Source organism: Zerene cesonia, chromosome 20, assembly GCF_012273895.1.
Source record: "Zerene cesonia ecotype Mississippi chromosome 20, Zerene_cesonia_1.1, whole genome shotgun sequence".
Lineage (NCBI taxonomy): Eukaryota > Metazoa > Arthropoda > Insecta > Lepidoptera > Pieridae > Zerene > Zerene cesonia.
In genome coordinates, this window is record NC_052121.1 from 9010404 (window position 1) to 9030545 (window position 20142).

At 33.1% G+C, this 20142-nt stretch overlaps 1 protein-coding gene across 4 annotated transcripts in view; it reads right to left on the bottom strand.

The window, feature by feature from the left end:
• Positions 1 to 20142, bottom strand: part of LOC119834762 — a 307955-nt gene that overhangs the window by 13220 nt on the left and 274593 nt on the right. For all 4 annotated transcript variants that reach the window (XM_038359236.1, XM_038359235.1, XM_038359238.1 and 1 more), the window contains one exon: positions 8360 to 8450. In XM_038359236.1, the coding sequence (XP_038215164.1) occupies positions 8360 to 8450 (91 nt within the window). The remainder of the gene's footprint in view (positions 1 to 8359; positions 8451 to 20142) is intronic.

Genomic DNA, 20142 nt, shown 5'->3' on the forward strand with positions numbered 1-20142 from the left:
TGGTGGCAGTCTCTGAAAACTGTGACATCACGGGCTCCACAATTATATAAGAAAAAAAACTGTTGTACAACATGCTTCATTTAATTTATATTTCTGTAATTAATTCTGTTCATACGTGTATTAAACGAACATAAACCGTGTTGCTTCTTACTTTTGAATGCATAAAGCACATAGGTATGCGATGTTACATCAAACGCCAATAATCATGTGTCATTAAAAATACTCGACGCCACATTCATAATATCTTTAATGATACAAGCTTTCGCAAACGCATCGACTGGAGGAATCAAGTGTGTGTAGTTTCGTACTTTACGTTCGCCTGCGCATTATTCGAATCACCAGAACATGTCAAAACTTCTATAAATATCGAAATGGCATTCCATTTCCTACCTAAGAGATAATGAATTTCTCAGAATTCGTAATTTCTATGGAACAACCGCAGCTGGTGTAAGGCAGGCAATTAAACTGGCAATTGGCTGCGGAATAGCTTCTCAATCAACGTAGACGTATTTTACAGGATTCTGTCCTTACAGTGCGCATTCATCACGGCTTATTAATTAATTTTCATAAATGAACTCAGTTATTAATTGAACATTTATTGATTTTCGTATTTCTAAGATTTCATGTTGATGATGAAATAAATGTTAGTGATGAAAGTCAACTCGTAAGTACGTAGATCGTACTAATATTATAAATGCGAAAGTTTGTGAGGATGTGTTACTCTTTCACGCAAAACCTACTGAACCGATTGCAATGAAATTTGATACGTAGACAGTTGGACAACTGGAATAACATATAGGCAACTTTTTATCCCGATATTCTTACGGGATACGGACTAACGCGGGTGAAATCGCGGGGCGCAGCTTAGTATGTTAATAAAATTGCTCAATGCATAAAAGTTTCCTCGTTATGAAATCAGCTTCGTTTATTCTCAGTATACATATTACCATCATTAGTTCTCGCTCATAATGGATTAATTCTTATAATAAATTACTAAAAGCGTCTACCGCCTGTTTTCCATTTGTATGAGTCAACTATTTCTATGCACATCTATATTCTGTTATTAAAATAAACGTGTTTTTTTTGTATTCATTTTCAATAACCATAAACTGTTTTAATAACATAATCGGATTGGTAAAAAAAAATAAATCAATTTTGATATTAATCCTCATTTTAAAGGATTCCCGCAAGACTTGTAGTTTTGCTGGTTGAGAATTGAGAAAACCCCTTTTTCGCCCGTAAAATCTCCTCCTCCTGCTTCCAGGCATCATATCGACCGTTATCGGTAGGAATAAAGGAGAGGACTGGGTGGGGTAAGTAAAAGGATATGCGCCTCCGGCTCCCCCACTCACCGGACGAAACACAGCAGAATGCTATTTCACGCCGGTCTTCTGTGGGGGTGTGGTATTTCCCCGGTGCGAGCTAGCCCAATTCGTGCCGAAGCGTGCTCGACTACCACATATAAAATATCCCTGCGTGTGTGTTTAATGTTTGTGAGATGCTCCAGGCTTTTGTAGTTCTAGCGAAAATTTGATGACTAAGATTGAAATAAACATATTGTACACATATTTTACATAGTTAGCAGAAATTTGTTTTGATTTAACCGATATTTTTTGAAGATGCTTTCTAATTTTACACACAATTACAAACACATGTATTAATGCAAATAAATACCCCTAAACAGACATATCTATCTCATACATCTGGTATTTTATTGCAGCAAAGCTGAATCTTCAAAGTGATTTGATTATCCCAAAACTGAGCGTGAAATGTAATCTCATTAACATTAAACATGGCAAAGTTGCAAGTTCACAAGATTAATGGCGGTGGTGTTATCCCGGCACATGATTGTTCCAAGGACACACTGGAGCGATTGGATACGGGAATCATTGCTAAACAACCATAAGCAATTAGTCAATCTAATCGAATTTGTTTTTAGTTGTATTCTAATAGCAATAGATACCACATTCGAATGCAACTATTTTTTTTGGCTTATCTTTTCTGTAACCTTTTTGTTTGGGTTGTATTCTAATGAAGATTTTTCTTTGGGACTTTTTCGGTTTGGAATTAGTCAGTGATGATGATATAGCCATAGGTATTCGGATTATTATCAACAACATGGATAATTTACAATTAATTTGTATGCTTTTATTCAAAGGTTATGGTATCTATATTTGAAACTATGTATATACACCCATACACAACTATTATTACAACCAAATTAATCAAGAAAACGTACTAAAATACGCAAGAATGAAAGTGGAATATTCGAAAACTCAAATCCGATATTCATAAAAGGAAGGTTGTCTGTAATTTGATTGGAAACGCTTTATTGGAAGTAAGCTATCCAAAATAATTGCTGATTCGACGCATTGGAGTGGAATAGAGATTAAACTCTAACGAAGCGGAAGTTTATTAAAAAATTATTAATTTGTGTGCATAATGCCACTGTTTATGCAATAGTTGCATAATTCAATCTGCCCTGAGTCGCTCGTGGATAATGGCTATCTGTGGCGTGTTTCCATTGTTTCATGAACGTTACCCGTTCATGGCATAGTGCAGTGAAAAACGTGAAATAAAAAACATGAAAAAATATTGATCACAATACATTAAAAAATACTCGCAAAGAAATCGGCGCCTCGCACTTTCAAATCTTTTTGTTTGAAACGAACAAACTAATAGCCATTAATAAAGATTAAGAGAAAGAGAGAGAAACAGTATCCAATGACAAAATTAAGGATTGTATTATATCTAGTCAAAAAAAATACTTAGATTAAAAATCTCTCGGTTACCTTGATCCTTCCTAAAATAACAAATAATGTTTAACGCAAATTGTGGTAAGGAAATGAAACTATTGATTGATTACCTTCTTCAAGACCCTGGTCCCCGATGTATGAGTGAAATAATCGTGTCGTACTTAACAACGGACACTCTGTAATTGGTTTCGTTAGCGGACTATGGGGGTATCTGGAGACTGTGCGGTAACTCAATTATGAGGATGCCACTGCTCGTGCTACGATTACCAGCTGACTGACTTTTGTTAGATTTAAAATTGTTTTATGTAAATTTTATAGTGGACTCGAAACTATAGAGCTAAAATACTTGTCTTAAGGTTAAAAATAATGTAACCTGTGTTTATTGCTAAAGGTGTCACTTTCTTTCAGTAAAATAATGAGGAGGCCCGTTTCCTTTTCCTCACCCGTCCTAGTCCATTCCTTCTTTCCAGTCTTTAATCCTTTCCTTTTCCCTTTGCGAATGTTTATGGGCGGTGGTGATCGCTTACCATTAGGCGAACCACCAGCTCAGCTTCCCGCTATGACATAAAAAAAAAAATTTACAAAACGGTCCAGTAGTTTAGGAGTGTAATTGTTACAAACAAAAAAAACCTTCCTTTTTCTTTTATAAAGCAGAGAAAGAATACTGTTTTTTGTTTATTTTCCATTCACTAATATTGGTAATTTCATACATGTCCTTGTAGATCCACATAGATATTCTTACAAAAAGAAAACCAAAGGATACGGTCCAGGGATAAATACATGATGACGAAGTCAAAATCGTTGCCATGGAAACCCTACTTCTAGAATGTTCTACAAAAAGCTGCTCTGTTAGCAGTTTACAATGCAGGCGATTTTAGCATGGGTATTATGCAGCAAGGAAGTTTCAATTTGCAATTTAGCTGTGCTGAATTAGGATTTTGCCATTTTCTGCAAGTTTTGTGAAGAAATAGACGAAGGAATATGTTTGTACCAAAGGTATACAGTTTGTATTTCTAAAAATTTAAATACAGCGGATTCAAAGCTTATTTGTGTAATGATTGATTTATTGTTTTATCAATATCAGTATGAGGGATATTAAAATAATCAAGCTAACCTTAACCAATATATAAGACGATGATAAAGTGTGTGATTTTTAATAAAAAAATGAAGCTATATTTTACTGTGTTTATTAAGTAATTCAATATTTAAGATACGTCTAATGGCAATCCATAGCAAGTGTACAATGTGTATACTATCGTTTATAATCCCCAATCAAAATTTACGATAAATTTACGGCAATTTTTAATAACATTGATTTTTTGTCGATAAATTTTCTACATCTGTTTGCAAATAACATAACCGTACCAACGTCAAACACAATTAGTGCGTGTGTATTTGAGATCGGGGCAAAGCCGGGGGCTAAAGCGATGCACCCTAGTGCTGACCGGTGCTAGTGTTGTGTCGTTTATCGACACTTGAAATCATTGATACGTAATTAATACGTTATGTGTTGATTGTTTGATTGGTAACTCTTTATTTTCAACAATACAAAAGAACAAATACTACAAAATGGACACAAACAACACAACTACGCACAAAAAGGCCTTATCGTTAAAATAGCATATAAGTACTATGTTTAAATGATATTTTATTAAAAAAAATAGAAAACTAAGGATTTAATTATTTGGCCCGTCTAAAGCGAGATTAAGTAAATTAAATAAGACCTCATAGTTGATTCGTGGTAATTTGTAAAAAAAAATTATCATCAAAAAAATATGACCAAATGGATGGACGCTTCGTTTGTAAAGAAACAATATTTCATTTATTTCATTTTCTTTTCCTTGTTCAATGTTGAGTTTAAATTAAATATATTAGATGTTAAAATTAACGTATCTGTTAAATTTGTTATATCAGGATCAACTTTGTCATTAAAACAATAAATCTGAATTTACTTCAATTAGAACGATTAAACCGCAGATTGGTTACTATTAATGTCATGATAAAATATATGTAGATTTCGTCTATACAACTTTAAAAAATAAATCAAAGGTAAATAGTATATATCGATAAAAGCGCATCACTATCCCCCGGTAACTGCGCCCTTGCACTTCGGAAGGGTGAAGCTGAATTATTGTTTAGAGGCGCGAGGGGGCGCTTTTAAACCGGGAAACCCCAGTCATTGTGCATAGCCGATTTCCCGCTTTCCGCCATTTTAATGTCCTTACATTGCTGCTATGGCCGCTTGTCTGTGTGTGTGTGCGAGTTGCCATAAGGTAAAATATTCCGCGATTTGATGCATTTATTATATTCTGGAAATCATGTATGATCAGACTTTGATTAGACTATTTTTTAGTTTTCCCTTACAATTGATGAAATTAAACATAATTTTTAATATCTGGCTATATTTTATATTGAAACTTGATTGACACACTGAAATATGAGATAATACCAGACATTTACCGTCAATACACCTATCTATACTAATAATGCAAATCTGAAGTGTTTGTCAAAACGCGCTAATCTCAGCAACTGATGGTTCGAATGGAAAATTTATTTTTAGGATTGAACAGTCCATTTCTTATGAAAGCTATAGCTATAGCTTATATTCTTATTAGCTATAAAGCATCACGACGTGGGTGAAACTGCGGGGCACAGCTACTATAATTCCGAATGCAAACTCCGCTACCACTTCTACCTTGTAACATTCATAATTTTAACATGTCTATATCAATACTCGCCTGTGTGTGTCAATAACGATTTGTAGACTACGGTTCTAGGAACCACCATTTTGTCATGTTAAAGGGCAGTGATGGTACCTTTTAGGGGAATGGCAGCTGGGTTTTTCAGAGTACTAAAGTGCCTCTTATCTTGGCTGTGCCGCAAGCTGAGGCGTGTTGTGATTGGAGTGTAAAGCTATTGTGATGAAAGCTTTGAAACTGTGGTAATTATGTTTTATTTGAAACGTGATCTTTTTATAGCTGTTTTTGTATGTATCCACTGATTTGTGTTTTCCCAGATTTTTGGTAAGATTAATGATTTTTGGGTGAAGTAATGAGCTCACACTGGTTTGTGCTAAGATCCAACGTATTGATTAATTTTTATTATATTATTAACAATCATTTCCTATTGAAGATATTTTTTTAGTCCTTATTTATTTCCGCTCTTTGCTTCAAATGAATTATGTCTATAAATTATACTTGGGATGTGTGAAGTCACGATACGATTTTTTTTTATCATCTCCATGTAAAACTGAATTATATTTCTAAATTGTAATTCTTCAAAGGCTTCCATTAAACTGAGTAAAATCAAACAAGACGTAAAGACGAGGAAAACGTTAAAAAAGAAATTCATTTTAACGGAACACTCGGAAAAATCTGATAAATACTTCGAAATATTCAAGTGCCCGACGAAATATTAACTCGCAAATTGTTCACAAAATATTCTAAGCCGTCAAATTAAAAAATTCAAGGAAGATTCAGTTACGAGCATTCGCCCATTTTAAATTGACACCCCGTTTCGATATATTACTGAGTGCGATAGAAATGTTGAGGGGTCGTGTAAATCTGGTGAAACACGCATTGGGAAACAGGAATCATGAACAAATATCCGAAATATTTCATTAAACTGGACTGTTTTGTCTGCTCCCCTACAATATGCATGTTTGAATACGTTATTCGAAAACTTTGTATGCTCACTGCGTTTGCCTTTTGATGCGAAGGGTCTTTAATGATGTCCAGAGGACAATATATCTCAATTACTCTATCGTGGGCATAATTTCAATTTATTACGGCTTAATTTTAGATAAAAGGAAATCGTAATTTGCATAAATGGTTGTGAATTATTTATGTTTATTTTTAGTAAATGTAGTTAATGTAAAAATCCGGGTAATACGTATACACACACACATATAAAAATATTTGCAGGTTTTTGTGCAATCCATTACAGTTTTTCTTAGTATTGTATTTTTTTAATAAGAGTTATTATATATATTATAGATTACAACGCTATATACGCAAATCAATGAAAAACGCGCTGGGTTTAATTGATGGTTAAAATTTCAAAATTCGATGTTGATATACTGGCATAAAAATTATTTAATTATGTGTTTCTGTTATATTAAGACCGTGCCAAACCATATTTAGTCATTTCAATAAAAATCACAATTCACCGCTATCTGGTCATCGCGTCGCTCCTCATTCCGTCATTCCTATCAATTTTGATTTTTCCGTTTCCCCACCTGCCTTCCAGCCATCCATTGTGTGCCCCTCTTTAATATATTCTAAATATTTTCTATTGTCAGTCTCCCGGGCGACGTCTTTTGTAAGTGATATATTATCATTGTTGAAGGAATATTGAAATTCGCATGAAGCTTTTCTTACAATTTTATCAGAACTCTCCAGACATCTTATGCTGTGAGCTTGATCATTCTGTTTTGAAGTAAAATTATTTTTTGATGAGAAAAATACTTCAAAAGAAGTTAAGACATTGTGTTTTTGTACCAACAGGTTTCTAATCTTTATAAAAGTCGTTAAAAGTAAGTGCATATAAAAACGCTGGTTTGCAAGGAACACAGCGTTCTGTTTGTCTTCGTATATTTTCCCAACTAAAACATCTAACAAACATAATATGTTCTCGTAAAACAGATCAGCTATGTGTTTGTCCACACATTATCCCTACCGCTCAATCAGCCTCACAATCCAAACACAGCGCACTCATAAGAACCAGCCACTAATTACGCAAAAACATTATCCCCTCTCAAACACACTCCTCCATTAATAATCCGCCAAAGAACGTCCAGTATCGACCCGACCAAACTGATAGACCTCTCCACCCTCCTTTATCTTTTAACACAACTATAAGTTTGAAGGAAGCTAGTATTATGTTGGGGGATCAGGTGACACTGGTTATGTGGTACTTTCGCAAATTAATTCCTATCTGCAGTGGCAGATATAATCCAAAAATAATCGCCTGTCCCCTTCTATGCGATAAATGCTCTTTAATGCTCCTTAAACTACTGCCCAAATTGGTGTTGCTCATGTCGTTTTAGACATGTTTTTTTAGAAATTTTAATTTCATTTAAGTTCAAAAGAAAATATTGTTTATTACTTTTCTGGGTTTTGTTATGTAATGATGGTTTAGATTAGTTATTAATTTAATTGCTTATAAGTATGAATAATGAGTATTTACTGAATAAAGCCCTTAATGTATGTAAATGTAGATTAAAAGCTTTTATGTATTTAAAAGCGAATTAGAACGGAAAATCGATACATCATTAATTTTATCTATTTGTTAGTTTTTAGTTTTAATTTTTTAGTGTTTAGAGCAACTACAAAGTTTCTTGCCGGCTCTTCTATGTGAATACTGCTTTACGAACCGGTGGTGAATGTTAAAACTGTGTAATATGACGATTCAAAAGTGCTTCTATAAGAAGTCTAATTGAATAAATAAATGTTTGGGTTTGAGTTTGTGTCTCTATTCAATATAATATTAACTACAGTTATCGAATTGAGTGATAACGTCAATCACATATTTTTGCACCGACGCCATAAATATTCCGTTACGTTTTCACAAATATTTAATGAACAACGAGATATGAAACTCACCTCCAGCGCTGAAGATAAAGACGCTTTCTCTTGCTTCAAAGTTTCCACTCGATTCTTGTGCTGCAGAAGCGATCGTACGGTTTCTTCCATTCTGTAAAAGACAACATCTTGTTACTAGAGTCCAATGTTATCAGAACGTTTAATACGAAATTGATAGTAAACACCAATGGCTATCGTTACTGAAGAACTGTTTAGTTTTACTTTTGTGTGGGGTTTTGTTGCATCTTGAACTTTATGTATTTTTATGTTAGACCCACTTTGCCTCGAGTTAAAAACATTTGTCTCTATAACTCCAGTTTTATGGAATATGTTTCGAGGTTTTACTTAAGGTTTTTTCCAATCCCATATCGTGAATTAATTTTTTCTATTCTTTACAAATTTACCAATAAAAAACTGTTTTCACTTATATAGCACCAAGCTTAATTTTATATAGCGTTTTTGCATGATGTTCGTGGAAACACACACAAACGGTCAAAATTATATTTTTTGTCATGATATTTAAATGAACATAATAATAATTCCGATGTAATTTCGGATAGCTTAGTAGGGAGCTATTTTTAATACACAAACAACATTTAAAAATTTAAATAACGAACTTCAAAGATTTTGATTGTTTTATTAGTTTAATCAGGCTTATTCCCGTAAGATTTCTTACCTCCAATTAAATGAACGAACACCGTTTAAACGAGCATCTTCTAAAGTCAACGAAGTAATTTCATTTAACGTTTTCCTCATAATAACTTCGTAATCCAGAGTGATAACCGTAATAAGCTAGGGAACAAAACAAAGAAGGCCAATCTTCTTAATCGTACTTCATTTCGGTCGTGGATCAAAGTCGCGCTAGATTCTTGTATTTGCTTATAGGATTTTAAAAGAGGAAACATAAAAAACGTTGGACCTATAAGATACCGACTAACTGTTGAAGAAGATGGTAATTGAAAAAGGGCGGGAATTCAGGATTCTATTTTTAAAGTTTTCGAATAGTAAAGACGTTAAGGAGTTTTTATTAGGAAGTTGATTTCTTTATATTTAATAAATTTTATGTAGTACATACATTTAATTAACAATACATGTAACATCATACAACGTAAAACAGATTTGTTGTGATACAAATGTTGACATTGTAATTTCTTATTAATTATAATCCACATGCTTCTAAAATCTTATTCCTTAAACCTCTGCGTTATTTTACTTTAATTATTTGTGGAGTGAACAGATAAGCGAAGATCATCGTAGGGAATTGTTTTGGAAGTAGTGAGCGAGTTTTATGTTTTATGTCATTACTTTGCAAACGGTAACAATATTTTTAAATATAAAGGTAAATATATAAGTATTTTCAAACTCAAATTTATTTATAGCAACTTGTGTAGTGCAAATGTGGTTTAGGTTTTTTTTTTTATGTCATAGCGGGCAGCTGAGCTGGTGGTTCGCCTGATGGTAAGCGATCACCACCGCCAATAAACATTCGCAAATGTAGTACCTCCGTGAATGCGCTGCCCGCTTTTATGGGCTAAGGGAAAAGGAAAGGATTAACGACTGGAAAGAAGGAATGGACTGGGACGGGTGAGGAAAAGGAAACGGGCCTCCGGCTCCCCCACTCACCGTACGAAACACAGTGGCATGCCACTATTTCACGCCGGTTTTCTGTGGGGGTGTGGTACTTCCCCGGTGCGAGCTGGCCCAATTCGTGCCGAAGCGTGCTCGACTCCCACAACAGAAAAGGTAAGGCAGGTACGAAACTATTATTCTTATTTCAGTTACTAAATTTAACTGAAGAAAAGGAATAACGATAAAATAATAAACTTTATTTACTTTTTCATACTAAACATCGACATATATTAAAAACGTTCAGAAATGCGAATATAATACATTTTCCTGTCAAAAATCAATGGAAATCACTCGCCAACGTTCACAGATGCAAAATCATAATTCACCGGGCTGAGTCTCGAGACGCATCGAATGAATTAACTTTTCCAATAAACCCGAATGGAATTCCTCAGCTGTAACATTCTGACGTCGTTTTCCGTTTTCTGTATCTCCCAACGATCCTCATTGTCGAAAACCTTTTTTGAATTCTGACAGCTTACGTAGGTATATTTTTTAAATGTGGCATATTTGAAATTTGAATTTCTTGCATAAGGTATATTATTAAAACCTTATTTTCTGAATTGCTAATGTTTTCGTATCGAACTCAACGTTAATTTAAAAATCTTCGTTGCAATTTGTATAAAATGTACATAAAAGGAACATGCACAGAAAAACTCCACAGGATCCAAGAACACCTCAATATTTTTAATGAAACAATACAATCCATGGGCTCGTACATAATTTTCACTTTGCATTCACGTATTTCCCATGCGTAAAATCTAGAAAACAAATTTGTTATTACGTGGGTCGATCACCGAAGTTTTGGCGTCCGCGGGCTTATTACGAATAATTTAATGTTTTTTTCGTTGAACATTTTTTTTTTCGTACAGGCAATGTTTTTACTGCTGCCAGTCACGATAGTTTATCGACCGAGACTGGTTTCATTGTGAGGGTGGATTGCAATGTTTTTGGGGATTTGCCGCGTCATTGGTAATCTAGTGTTGGGACGGCCGCTGTTTTCATAATGTAATCTTAAAGTGTAAACCACCTTAGGTTACAAAAGATAAGAAGCTTGCTTTTTAACGACAGTTCATAGTTCATTTATCAAATATTGTGAAAACGAGCGAATTTCAAAAGTCCCAATCTATTTTTCTTATTAACGCGCGATATCGATATTGTTTATTATCATAAAACCTACATAAAATATCATTAAAATTCACCTATATAAAACCCTATTCAACTAAATTATTTATTTATTAAAACTGCAACATTATAAAACATTATAAACTGTTGCATTACGTTTTCCACGAACGAACACGAAATTTATTTCAAACGTGTAACCCATTCACATTGTTTAGATAGTCTGTGGGTAGTATTTGCATGGCAACCCACGGCTGTACGGCATGCTATAGTCTGTTATCCCTTCTGTCACAAATTACGCGGTCCCCTGGCCAGATGAGCTCTCTCGTAAATCTTGCCTATTAAAACCTGTAAACCCTAATTAAATCAGCCCGATGTGTGAGCTCGAATTAATTTTACGACGCAAATAATTCAATGATGAATTATGTTTATATTATTGTTACGTATGTACCTGTAATTGTTGTTTAAATTCGAAATTGTAAATTTTAATTAAATTTATATTCATGTGTGAAAAATGAAGGACCCTTTAAGATAAATATTTTAATAATCATACAATTGAAAGTTTTTAAGATGGATCTCGTAATTTCGTAAAAGAATCATGTCAATGTCAGTGTGTTTATAATTTAAAGCGTACATATAACCTGAGTCTTGAAGGAAAAAAGTCGGAAAGGCGTTTAATCATTTTGAAATATTATAGTTATATATTTAAGTAAATTGAATATTAATTTTAACTAACTAAAAAGAACTTTAATACTCGCTATAGTAAACTCGCTTGTAATAGGTAAGTAAAAAATAAATATTGTAATGTTAAATAACAATTACTCATGGTACACTATTCAATCATAAATATGCAGTAATAATTTTCGTCAGTAGTAGTAAGTAGTAGCTCCCAATTTGCCCGCCCGTACCTAACTTAGGCCAAACATCGAAGCGATTACTTTAAACACGTGAATTGGTTGCTACCCGTCAATTCAACCCTATAATTTATTACTCGCGTGTTTCAATTTTAAAATAATTACTTTTCGGTATATATTTGTATTTGGTGATTGTCTATTTGTGAGTAGATTTAAGATTATTTATCTGTTGAACATGCTACAGTTGTAATGTTATTTTTTCCAGCTTTTAATTTGTTGAGATTTACCATATGTTCTATTCGATAAATTGAAATATGGGTGTTGTATTTTTAAGCTGACTGTATTGTTATGTCAAACAATTCTTAAAAAAAAAATTCTTTATTATTTTCCAATACGGAACCCATAGATTATACACTTATTTACCGGGTATATACTGGGTAAAAGTTTATTAAAGATATTTTTCATTGTTTTGAAAGTTTATTTATTCTGTGGTTATTGTATAGAGTAAAAAACACATTCCACATCATGCCCATCATTCTATATTTAAAATTGCTCTCATAAATATGCGTGAAGCATGCACGTATTGGCAAAACACGCCAATTCAACCCCACGCAATGAATTCAAGGTGATGACTAATGATTAAGTAATGACTGCCCTTTGACAGCTGAAAAATGTACGACTACCCTCCTGTTCTTGACACATGCGGTGAGTCATTGGAGGAATTGCTGACGCCAATGAATCAGGTCGTATGATTGTGCAAAATAATATACTGTTGATCTTATTTTACTAATGGTTAGGGTTATGAATTGAAACATCTATCATACGTGAGGTGGCAAGGCAATATGATAAGAGTTAATTTGAAACTGGTTATGTGAAAATGCAGGAATAAGACTTAGAATTTATTAATGTACCCTTATTTTCCTTTGACTTATCCCTGTATTGGGTTTGGCTCTTCGTTCTTATGTACCAAGATTGCCTAATTTAATAATGAATACAAAATTGTAGTTATTGATATCATAATTAAGAAATACTAAAATTCCTCATTTACTTAAATTTTCGAGACTGAAAATGAGAAATACGCTGTGCCTAAAAAACTTGACCATAAAATATCATAGAAATAGTACTATAAAAATGTATAAGCACTAAGAGTTATATCACTCGTTAATGCCATTCAGTATTCCATGAATGGTAAAATACTATAACCTTCAATACTTCCTTAGCTATTGCATTTCTGCGTCATTTCTCAGCTGTTATTCCACCAATCAAACGTCTAACAATAAATCTTAAGAAATACCATAACTTGTGATGAATTTAGCCGCATTTTAATCAGCACCAAATGAATTATTAGAACGGAATCGTGAAGCGTGCGTGCTCGTACCAAGTTTATAATCCCGTGACCCTCAGCGTGACCTCTCGTTATCGCAGTCTCCGCACTCCGTAATTGGGTGTCGCAACGCTTCTAAAACTAACCTATAAAGTGTTACAGGTTGAAAAGTTCATCTACGCAATGCGGAAACGGTTGGTCTATGGTTAATAAAATACAAAACGTTAGTAGCATCGTTTTAGCATCTTTGCTAGCGTATATCGTCTGTAAAACTGCATTTTTAAATTACTGAATATTAGGATGTTTTAAAATTAAGATCTCATTTTAAAATTAAATGTAGTTATTTATTAACATTTATAATATTTTCACGTATGAGAAGTGAAATACTTAAACAATGTAAATAAGGCTTTTGTGTACATCCAACCCAAACGTTTATACAGCAACAACCAGTCCGCTAAACGGAATTTAAAATCATATTTACAATAGCTTATATTAACTAGGAGACACATTTCTTATCATTAAAACATCTTACACATCATAGGTTGCTTTTATATCCATTGCTCTTATCATACGAACATTCTATCCACACCCTCGGTGCGTTTCAGCGACCACAGGTGCGTTCAGCGGTGACCCATTTCGTTAATATTGCATTAATATTTTATAAACACGTAGAGAAAATTTCTTACGAAACCTTAGTGTACTTTTTCGAGTTCTCTATATGACCGTAACAGTCTATGTCTATACTGCAATAATGTACGTGTAATGACTTGATAATTATTAATGTTGAATATCACACGTTTAAACACCTATATATCTATTTAATTATATCAATTTAAATGATTGTAATAATACATTAAACATTAAAAATGTAACAGAAAACCATATTTTGTGTAAGTCTTAAATCGTCGAACCAATAAAGAAAATTAAACACGAAACGAAAGTTCAACAAAACTCCACTTCATTCATAGAACCACACGTTTTCATTACTTTAAAGTATCAAAGAAATGCTCATAAAAGCGTGTGTTAGAAACTAATATTAAAAAGGCGGAATGGCGAAGGAGTTCTCTACAATAGAACAATGTAAGCCATTTTCCGCTTTAGTGAGACCATTCGCAGCTGTGAACCGCAAGGGTGTGGTGTAAGTGTAAGCGATAATTGAGTACAAAATGTTGCGTCTTATGTATCTTTACATCCCTATTAATATTATGAATGTTGTAACCAATTTGCATGAAGTTTAGTATAGATATAGTTTGAGACCCGAGAAGTATCATAATTTTTATCCCGAAAAAGCCACGGAAACGGGAATAGGTGGAAATATTACTATGGACTGATTTATTCCTTAGACTATGCGGGCGAAGCCGAAGGCGGAAACTAGTATCAAAGCTAGTATCATACGCATTGTTTCGTCTTGTATGAATATCAGAAAGATTGCGCCTCTTATTCAGAAGATACATATAGCTGTTTTGGCTTTGCACTGTAGTTTTGACGAATGCATCGCATTTCCTAAATGCAATGTCAATTATTAGTCGTTACAATGAAAAAATCGGATTTCTTATCACAATAATCACGTGGATACTGGTAGGTGTATTTACAGGTATGTGTAGTAATAATTAAGGTTTTCTTTTGATTGCAATATACATTTCTTTTAATGCTGCTTTAAATTTTAAGATATCCATTCAAATAGAAAAGGTAGTTAAAAATCTACTTATTTGAAACTGGCACTTAACTTGAGAAAAAAATATATATATTCGAATAATTCTGTATTAAAAGTAGTCTTTCGTAACTTAAGGCTGTTCTTGCGGCCTACTTTTGATGCTGACTCGACAGCGTCAAGTGTGAATTGATCATGCCCTCAAGTGGGACGTGGATTCGATCCCAACGGTCAATATACCCTTAGGTAATTTAAAAAAGTCTTCTGAAAATATGAAGCAGGATGTAAGTATATTATTGTCAACTTTAATAAAATCCATAGCTTTTTTTTATGTAGTTTGTCAGGCTGAAATATTTTATTTTAAAACATCTTACAGGAATTCTTTCGCAGCATAAATTTTTATTGCTTCATTGAAAGTTTCCAACTAGAATTATCGTTCACAGCGAACTCCTTAAAAGCGACCACTCAAAGTAGACCTCTCGTTTTTACACCCACTTCAATTTTCTTCTCACTTCTCTTTAAAATCCTATAGGGTGAGAGCTCAACTCGGCTGGCTTTAACACTTCGTTGGCAAAATGAAAACGTAAGATTAAGGTTATAATAATTCGAATAAATTATAAGAAATCAATTTAATGGCTCTTACTGTTCAAATATAATCAGCTATTTATTTTGCATACTACATGTATTTATTTTTTAATGTCTTTTGGATGATTAAAGTTAAAATTTTCTTCACAACAATTTGAGTCCATTAAACTTGTCCAAATTCTACAATAAGTCATACGTTTCATTGACTAATTACATATTAGAATTAACGAATTAACGTTCTCGGCCGTGATTATTAAATGTTCTAGAAATTTCTTTTTTTTTCTAAATGAAGCATACAATACATTTCTCTGATTGTTACTGCAGTGGATCATATACTTACATCATAAAACACACTTTTAGCTCATCAAGTCCCATTAAAAACAATACTAAACTATGTATTCACTATTGCATAAACACCTCCACTCTACAATATTAAAAATAAATGGAATAAAGATACAGCTAATGTGCAACCATTTCATACTAAATAACAACTAACCCACTTTCCCGGGACTTGCAACAATACCTTTTTCCTTTTGTCCCGGGCTTGCTTTCTCCTGAGTATATTTAAATCTGTTTCACTATTGTTTCTTCCTTCTCTTTAAAAATGTATCCTGCATAATGCAAGGACGTTGAATGCTAAAATCTAGGAAATATGCGAATTATACTTTCTTTTGTTTAACGTTGCATAGACATAATAAGTACTTTTGTTACATTAATCTTAATTTAATATTGATTACACGTAATTTACCATAGATAATTAATGTTTTTTTGGGGCTTAAATTTTTTAAAGTTTTATATGGATAGATTTGAATAATGTATATTGAGCAATCGAATGAAATATTTTAATAACGTTTTTAAAGAAACCCTTCTTTATTTTAAGTGATCACGTCAAATATAACGCAAAAAATAAAATTGACATAAATTTGCAAATTTGTCTCGTCTATCAATAACGTATAACAAACACTTACGCATTAATCCGTTATCATTATGTTTGTATAATATTTTAGTATCCCCAAACACTTAAATTGAATATCTCTCATCCATAAAGAAGTCGGAGTGAGGAGCTGTACCTGGCTATTACGCACATCTGCGTCCTATCGCTCCAATATCGGTGACTAACGTCCACTTCGGATACCCGAAATCGCCACGATTAGTGCTCTAATAACCCCGTGTAACGACCAAGACCTCACAAATAGCCGGCCTTCTATAATATTGCGGCTAATTTATCGCACGCCGAACAATTGCTTTGGCAATGTTGATTGAAACCATTTCTTGGGATACACACATTTATGTAATACTTTCTGGGTGTCTTTTAAAAATTTTTAACGTGAAAGTATAATATAGTATAATATCAGAAATAAATCTTACTATTAATAGTCTATTAGTCATCTAATGCGCGTCAAAGTTATAATAATTTAAACGACTTTAGTTCAATTTTTACAATTGAAAATAGACGTAAATAAACAACGATGAACTATTTAAGGAGCCATTAAGAGGATCAAAATGGTAATTACAAAGCTATTTAAATACTCTCTTAAAGAACTTTCATTGAATTGCATAATAAACAATAATTGGCGTTTAACAGTTTCACACCGACATCCGCCATTTTTCGCGAAGCAAAGGTCGCATAGCTATAACGCCAAGACATAAATATACTCTGTGACATAATAGACGCTGTTTTAACAAAACGTTTATTTAAACTGTGCCTTTAAATTCCGCGTTCACGTAACAAGATTTCCTCTCATTAACCCAAGTCACACGTACGTTTGCTAATATGTTTTATAGCTAAAGCGGGAGTTATTTGGCGGGAATTAAAATAAAGACGCCATATTGCTGAAAACTTCTAGAAGATTTTGACGTAATGAGCGCGACGTGTCGCCTGCTGAGTGTGAGAGACGATTGTGTGATTTACTATTATTATTTTCTTTGTTTTCAACGTCTATTTTAAGTTTATTGGTCTTTAATTCTATAAAATAATAAATAATGTATGCATATTATTTCCTCACTTAGTATAAAGTTACTATGTTTTGTATTACGTATAGTATTATGTTATGTGTTATAACGATAAAGTATATTTCTCATTTTTATTTGATTAATAACAAATTCTTCAAATAAAATCTTTAATAAACATTAACAGCAATTAATTTATTTGAAATTTCCGTTACATTATACTTTTTGAACTTTTAATTTTCCTTCGACTCTCCGTCTAAGCGCATTTACTTAAATTTTCTCCATTCATCGCGGCGTCAGGTGCTTTACTTAGAGATTATTTGACGAAATGTTTCATTACTGAGACTCCAAGCTTTATATCGCAGATATTAAGGGAAGTGTAAGAAAATTCTTTCATTTATATGTAATTTATATAAAAAAAAAACAATAAATTGAATTATATTATTCAAACGATTTTGTTTTATAAATCTGAGGAGTTTGTTTGTTTTTTTGTACGGGCTTATCTCCGACCGAATTCAAAAGTACTTTTCTATACATGTACCACGGGCGAGGCCGGGGCGGACTGCTATATCATACATGTATAGTTATTTGCAAGAATAAGAATTAATCTCAATAGCATTCGCCCAGTAAACAATACTAACCAGCTCCCGTGGACAGCTCCCTTCTCTGAAGCAGCTCGACGGAACACAGTGGGGTTTTGGTCGGTAGCTTTATCCCCGGCCGTGGATATCTATGTCAGATTTCGTAAGTGAAAACAATACTAAGAATTTTTCATAAGTATATATAATTATTTTTGTATTTTGCTTGTTCTGTAGTTATTTGTTATATATTTATGGTGGATTGTATTATTTTATTCTAAAACATAATCTCTTAACACCTATATATAAAGTATAGAAAATTTAGAAATTACTTATATATTTAGTTATGATGAAATTATAATAGTAAAGGCTATCCAACGTACACACATCACGCTTCGAATCCCTTTTAGGCCAATGGGTTTAAGCTAGGATTTATTCTGTTGAACTAGTGCACGCAAAAGCTAAACCAAACCCATTATAATGGAATTAATGGTATAATTATTGTATAAATAATGAGTTGTTATATAAATAATAATTGGCTTCATCGAATATTTTTTTTTGTCGTATACTTTCAGCTAAATAAAAAAATATGTAACTAAACTCAAATGCTGGTATACAAATTAACATGATTTTGCCCGTGGCTTCGCCCGCGTCGTTACAAAGAGTTCCCGTGAAAGTGGGATGTTTTACTTTTAATCTAGCCTAGATTAGCGTATGCCTATGTCTATAGCCTACCACTTCTTAGCCTCTTATCCAAAAATGAATCCATAAAAACGCTGCATTCGACAATATTTCTTTGTGTTTGTTAACTTATAACTTTTTCCTGAGTGAACCGTTTTTCATTATTCGTATTTTATTTGATAGCTGGTGTCGGCCATGTGGTCCAATCTTAATTTAGTATTGATACAATTTCAATATTCGAAGCAATAAGCTTTACATCATTACTACGATCTAAACTCAACACTAAAACCTCTAAACAACATCCTAGCGTTAAGATATTAATCCCGCATAATCAAGACGTGCTGGTATATTTACATAATGCCATCTTCCAACACATTTGATAGACAGCTAATGATAAATGGCACTCGGAGGACAATTTACATAAACGGTGTCTAATGGCCCTCTGAGATGCATTAACTTGCCCGTAATCTAATCCAAGTTTATTGATGGAAACGTAATTACTATAATAAGGGCCTGGTGCTGGTTAATCTTTTCAAAGAGGTTTTATAAGTGAGATCAATCCTTTGAAGAATTTACATTTTGTGCAAATATTGTGTAGCATGTATTGTATTGTATAAATCAGGTATTTTATTTTATCGCATCTATTGTATGTACTAAGAGAGTATAATTATAAAAAAAATACCAAGCCTCGTTCCAATTGTCTAAACTAGACCAAATTTAGGCCACTTTAAAATAAATAAAGAATCATAAATATAGATTTACCTAGTCAAAAGTTACGAGGTAACACTACACAACACACAAACGCAAAAAATACTGTCATATTCAAGATTGAATAAACAAAAAATTTAATCTCACCTAATAGTGTAATGCACAAATCTACTATTAGGAGACAAATGCAACAACATACAGGTCATTATAGCACAATGATAATAATAACTGCCTTCAAAAAGAGGGATATAAAGGCATCTTTAAAGTAAGGAAAATATATGGATTAAATCCTATCCTACTAATATTATAAATGCGAAAGTTTGTAAGGATGTGTGTGCGTTTATTGCTCTTTCACGCAAAAACTACTGAACCAATTGCAATGAAATTTGGTACGCAGCTGGACAACTGGAATGGACTTACGCGTGTGAAACCGCGGGGCGCAGCTAGTAAATTTATAAAACTTTTAAGTTTAAGATTGCGACCAGTGTCGTCATTTAAATGAAATCAATGTGAATTTAGGAGTTCCTTCGAAATCTCTTAAGTAATTAAAAATATATGACACTTATGCCCCTGAAGTATTTTTAACACGCTTTTATTAGCTTCACTTGTATGTTTGTATGTATGTAACTCACACCCGTTTTTCTCCTACTTCCCGCGAACCGATTTCATTCAAACTTTGTACACTTATTAAGAACTGGTGCCAATAGAGTAATATAGTAAGTTTA